The sequence below is a fragment of the Silene latifolia genome, chromosome 5 (genome assembly GCF_048544455.1).
Source record: "Silene latifolia isolate original U9 population chromosome 5, ASM4854445v1, whole genome shotgun sequence".
NCBI lineage: Eukaryota > Viridiplantae > Streptophyta > Magnoliopsida > Caryophyllales > Caryophyllaceae > Silene > Silene latifolia.
The window spans coordinates 77,048,204-77,053,221 of NC_133530.1; the positions used below are offsets into that span (position 1 = coordinate 77,048,204).

The following is a 5,018-nucleotide window of genomic DNA, read 5'->3' on the forward strand; positions in this document are numbered from 1 at the left end:
CCCGTCCATGAGCACGGCCCATCCCGCCCGCAAAATAAGCGAGTACGGACAAGGCATTTTAAGAAAAATACAAAGGCCCAACCCATTAACCCATCCCGAACCTGCTTGTCCATGGGCCGAAAATTTAACGTGAGCCCGACCCATGTCCCGCCCAAACCCGCATTTAGCCACCTCTACTTGAAACATCGAAACCATGACAGTTTTGCAAAGCATGCCTTTGAAATAACTCATTGTATAATAAATAGAGAAAATATAATATAATAAAATAACCTATATAGGTAAGACAATAAATAAATATATTCATAATTCTTATAAATTTTTTTTGACAAACAAATACTTGTTTCTTTTCGCTTCACTACTAATCTGAACGAAACTTCCACAACACTAACAAATGTATAGGGTGAGGTTGGAGCGACCCCGACCCGACCTCGACCCCATTTAAAAAGAGAAACTAAAACACCCCTAACCTGAAACTAAGAAATTGAAGAAGCCCAAGTAAATTCAAGTACAACGCCAACTCTCCCAGCCTTTACCAGGGCCACCAAAGTAAAATTCAGGATCAACCATATACTCCCAAAGGAAGTATGTAGGATAACAATCATAGTCATCTGAATATCTAGTAACCCAATCAGGATACTTGAGTACCATTGAATTATCACGAACTCTCATCCTCTTAGTCCACCCTGATCTCGGATCCGGGGCACCCAACTCCCCACTACCCATTTCTGTGCGTGTATGACCCGGATGCCCGATTCTAGAGCTGTATACTTCACCTCCCCATTGCACTGTTTCTGCTGTTACGCTCAATCCTTTTAATACGTCTGCAGGCCAATATCCTATGTTGATGTCTTCTTGGTATTGCACCCACCAATTGTTAGTCTCAACGTCCTGCATTTTATGTACCCATGAATCTGGCATAAGAGTCGACCTGATAAACGAGTCATCATTTATATATTACCTTGTGCATGTAGAGTGTCATGATCCATGGAATTCCCCCAGGAACCGGAATTGATCGAAGAACACCACCAAGGGCTATTTCATTACTAGTCTGAACAAAACCGGGGCAAATCAGATCAAAGCAGCCTGTTGTTTTTGAACCATCAATCTGTGTATCAACATAATTAACAAACTTAATTCTGTTGTCACAGAGATATATAACTTGCAAAATAGAAATGATGTAATTGCGTGAATAAACTTACCGTCCAATATATGTATATCCGAACCTCTCTATCCCCGTACACGCTTGGATTCACCTAAAGATGGAGTCGAAACTATATTAGACCGCATTGTAGTTTAAAGCAATTGATGATGAAAGGTCAGTCAGAGGCACTTACTATACATCCAGCCTCGATACTGTCATATTCGTAGTAAGGTCCGGTCTTTAAAGCAATGCGAGAGGTACTATATTCATCATCATGTTCAACATAAGGTTTCCAAACTTTGACATCCGCCTTAGCCGCATTGTAGTTTAATCCTTCAGTATGTAGGATTGCAAGCTGATATAATATTTTAACATATAAAATTCTTATATTGTAAGACCGTCTTATATGAGAATTAGTGTTATTCAATCAGAAAGGGAGAAGATAAGACAGTTAAACTTACAGAGCGGTTCACATTAATATTATTGGAATCACCATTGTCATTAGGCTTCTTAATTTGATAAGGAAAGCTAGGACCCTTTCTTCCATATTCTTCGCTTAACCTATGATTGCGTATTTGTTTTTCAAGGATCCTACGGATAGGAATTGTTCCGATGGGGCAACTCCCATTTTTTCGCCATACTTGAGATGTTAACATCTTGTTAGGCTTTTCGTCCATGGTAGACTTGTTTGACACCGCCTTTGAATCCATTGTGGTTTCATCGCTTGGACTCATCTATAATTGCGTATCATGTTAGGCTTTTCGACCATTTTTGAACCGCGGATACATGTATTTTGTTGGAAGTCTTTAAATAATCATCTCTAATTTGAATATACAATAACGAAAAAAGTAAAAGATGCATGAACCTGAATAATGTGGTTCCTTAGAGCAGGGTGATCAAATGCCGGCTGTTTATAAATGTCGATGCAGTCGATAATATCGCCATCTTCACTCTACAATACCGGAGTAATAAATCATTAAAAGGTCGTTCGTCAATCTATAATACATATAAAACATAGAGAAATATATACCTGGATGCTTTTTACTGCATGTTTCTTGTAATAATTCATCCGTTTTCGAATCTCGGATAAATGCTTAGATGTAGAGCTTATTCCATTGGTGCTTGAATTGCTAAACCAACTCAAAACACACAGAAAAATGATCCATTTAAACAAATGCATAGCTATTTCACCCATTTCTTTGTATTTTTTCGAACCTCGGAGAAATGCTTAGATGTAGGGTAAGAATGTATGCAAATAAAATCCACTCTGTATTATTATAAGTGGTTACTTGTGCACACAAGATTATGATGAGGTACCCTCCAAATCATATGAATGTTGCTCAAGGAAAAATTCTAACAAATGTTCATAGAACACTTTGACATGTAATGTTGTTATAACTATCATTAATCTGTTATTTATTGTCATTTGTGTGATTAATAATGAAACATGAACATCAAATTCATATGAATGGAGACATACATGCAACTGTATGTGTTCATAGACCTGCAGCTAACGCTACTACATACGTCGTAAATTGGTGGGATTAATAAAGTTAGTGACATCTGTTCAAGCATGGATTTAGATCCAACCTAAGTCAGTCATGACCAAAATTTCGAGATACAAATCTTGATTTTCTAGTATTGAGTCCAAATAATCGACTGTATAGAGGTAATGTCGATTGTTATTATTATTGTTTAGCAGCGTTTATGGAGGAAATGTCGGTTATAATTGTTTCTCTCCCGTTAAGGAATACGGCATGATGTAGTTAAGTCACTTGGTGGTTGTTATCTTGTTAGAGTCACTTAAGGAGTCCATGAGAAACTTTAGGAAGTCAATAAGTTAGACCTACTCTTGTGGGTAGTTTCCAGATTTCTAGCTTTGTAGTTGAGGTCTTATTTAGTACACTCGCAAGTTTGCAACAACCAAATATAAAATTCCAATGCTTTTACAAAAATTACTGAGCAAAGAAAATACACAATTTAAGTCAAAAGTATTGTCAGACATACAATTTTTCAGCCGATATTATCACAATATTGCAGAGACACCGTCTATATATACAACTGATGTATACAACCGTTCTACTGACCAACTGATGTATGAATGGCCGCACATTATATTACTACAAGACCATCTTGCAGGTACTAATTCGACATTATATTACTACAAGACCACAGAATATAATACAGTAAAATTCCAATGCTTTTACAAAAAATACTTAGCAAAAGAAATACACAATTTACGAGTAAAAAGTTTTGTCAGACAATTTTTCAGCCGATATAGTGATATAAACACACATCAAGAATGTAATCAAATCTTGCCATCGATTTCCCAACTAACTCGAAGTTCTCATACTTTCTATATACAACGTTGGTTAGCACACAAACCCACCCAAAAAAATGTCATACCGAACGACAACATTACCCCATGACCGCAACAATCCAATCGTCTATTATAGATTAAAAGGGTCCGATATAATATCCTACCTTGCTCTTGTGTCGGTTTAACAGAGAAGTTGCCCACGTCGTTCACAAAAATTAAAATCAGTCACGGAAGAGAAGTTTAACCAAGAGTTTGCTCTTGTTTAAGGCGAAGAGGGACCGGAGTTTGACTTTTGTTATCAAAATCAATAGAGGTGTGAAGCTTCAACTGTTGTGCTTCATAGTTAGTTGCATTGATTGTGGTGCCTCTAGGAGGCGGAACCTCGTGACTATGCTTGCCTTCATAGGTGGTTATAACCGCTCTGTGGTCTGTGGAAGCCCTCTCCACGTGCTTCCGAACTTTGCACCCCACAGTGGTGCACTTATAGTAACTCCTACAGTGGAAATAGTTTTAAAATATCAGAACAGTTTAGTGGAAATTAGTTATGCCATTTTCCTTTATAACAGAAACAGTAAAACACAATTGTAAGGAGGAATTTTAAGCAAGCCCCTTATAAACGCAATAAGTTACCGGCAGCATGAAGTTGAAGGACTGACCTTGGATTAGGATTGCCTCTGACAACTTTCTGGCCATACTTACGCCATCTGTATCCATCATCTAATAGATCTACTTCACTTCTAGTCTGCACCACTATTTTCGGCTCTGTCATTGTCCTTTGTTGTTGTGGCTTAGGTTCGTCATTGTCTTCATCTTCATCTTCAACCTCATAATTCTCACCAGATTCTTCACTATCACTACTAGGCCCATTTAACATCATACAAGTAGCCTGCAGGTGGTTATCATTCTCTCTACCAACAACATCTTTGTTCCCTGATCTTCTTCCATGTTGAGGAGGCTCATGAGTGTGTTGCCCTTTGTAAATGATCTCGGTAATATGACCGTCATAAGACCTCTCCACCTTCTTCTTAACAGGGCAATTTGCAGTAGTACATCTGTAATAACTTCTAGGATACTCACTCCCTTTCACTTTCTTTTGTCCATACTTCCTCCACTTGTACCCATCGTCTTGTGGCTTATCCACGTTTACGGGCAACTTTAATGGTGCTTCCGCTAAAGCCTGCCTTGATGTATGGTTTTGGTTGAATACCGCCATTGACGATAGTAGATTATTTGACGACTCATTTTGGGTTATTGCTGCTTGAGCTTGTGCTGTTAGTTGAGCCAGTGTTTGTTGTGGTGACATTCCGTATGGACTCTGCATTTTGTACACTCGTTATTCTTTGATTATTTTGGGTAACAGTATTAGTTTTTCTGGTGACAGATTTTGAATTTCCGTTATGCATATATATGACTATTATCAAATGACTTTACATGTTAATCTAGTTGACATATACTTATCTACATCGATATTATCACGGAACAAAGCAAAATAACTAGAGGAGGTCGGATGTACCACCTTATCGTATGTACCACCTTATCTATGTTAACCACATCTAC

The 5,018-nt window shown here is 37.9% G+C and overlaps 2 protein-coding genes across 2 annotated transcripts; both read right to left on the reverse strand.

The window, feature by feature from the left end:
* Positions 1-399: 399 nt before the first annotated feature.
* LOC141656167 (protein neprosin-like) lies at positions 400-2,617 on the reverse strand. The gene is made up of 7 exons (XM_074463039.1): positions 2,172-2,617; positions 2,007-2,093; positions 1,603-1,875; positions 1,335-1,496; positions 1,200-1,253; positions 959-1,105; positions 400-888 (listed from the first exon to the last, which is right to left on the reverse strand). Exons 1-7 carry the CDS (start codon positions 2,334-2,336, stop codon positions 502-504), a joined length of 1,275 nt encoding a protein of 424 aa, XP_074319140.1. The 5' UTR covers positions 2,337-2,617; the 3' UTR covers positions 400-501.
* A 1,084-nt stretch (positions 2,618-3,701) lies between these two features.
* LOC141655574 (putative WRKY transcription factor 4) lies at positions 3,702-4,807 on the reverse strand. Its single transcript, XM_074462648.1, has 2 exons — positions 4,118-4,807; positions 3,702-3,954 (listed from the first exon to the last, which is right to left on the reverse strand). The coding sequence occupies exons 1-2, from the start codon at positions 4,780-4,782 to the stop codon at positions 3,702-3,704; spliced, it is 918 nt and encodes a 305-aa protein (XP_074318749.1). The 5' UTR covers positions 4,783-4,807.
* Between the last annotated feature and the right edge of the window lie 211 nt (positions 4,808-5,018).

Bases quoted from the DNA above. Each gene is read 5' to 3' on its own strand.
- LOC141656167 (XM_074463039.1), bottom strand. From the start codon at position 2,336: ATGGGTGAAATAGCTATGCATTTGTTTAAATGGATCATTTTTCTGTGT. The intron at 1,497-1,602 runs GTAAGTTTAACT...ATATTATATCAG, and splicing joins ATATTAATGTGAACCGCTCT to CTTGCAATCCTACATACTGA. The intron at 1,254-1,334 runs GTAAGTGCCTCT...CTCCATCTTTAG, and splicing joins GTATCGAGGCTGGATGTATA to GTGAATCCAAGCGTGTACGG.
- LOC141655574 (XM_074462648.1), bottom strand. From the start codon at position 4,782: ATGCAGAGTCCATACGGAATGTCACCACAACAAACACTGGCTCAACTA. The intron at 3,955-4,117 runs GTCAGTCCTTCA...TTTCCACTGTAG, and splicing joins AGAGGCAATCCTAATCCAAG to GAGTTACTATAAGTGCACCA.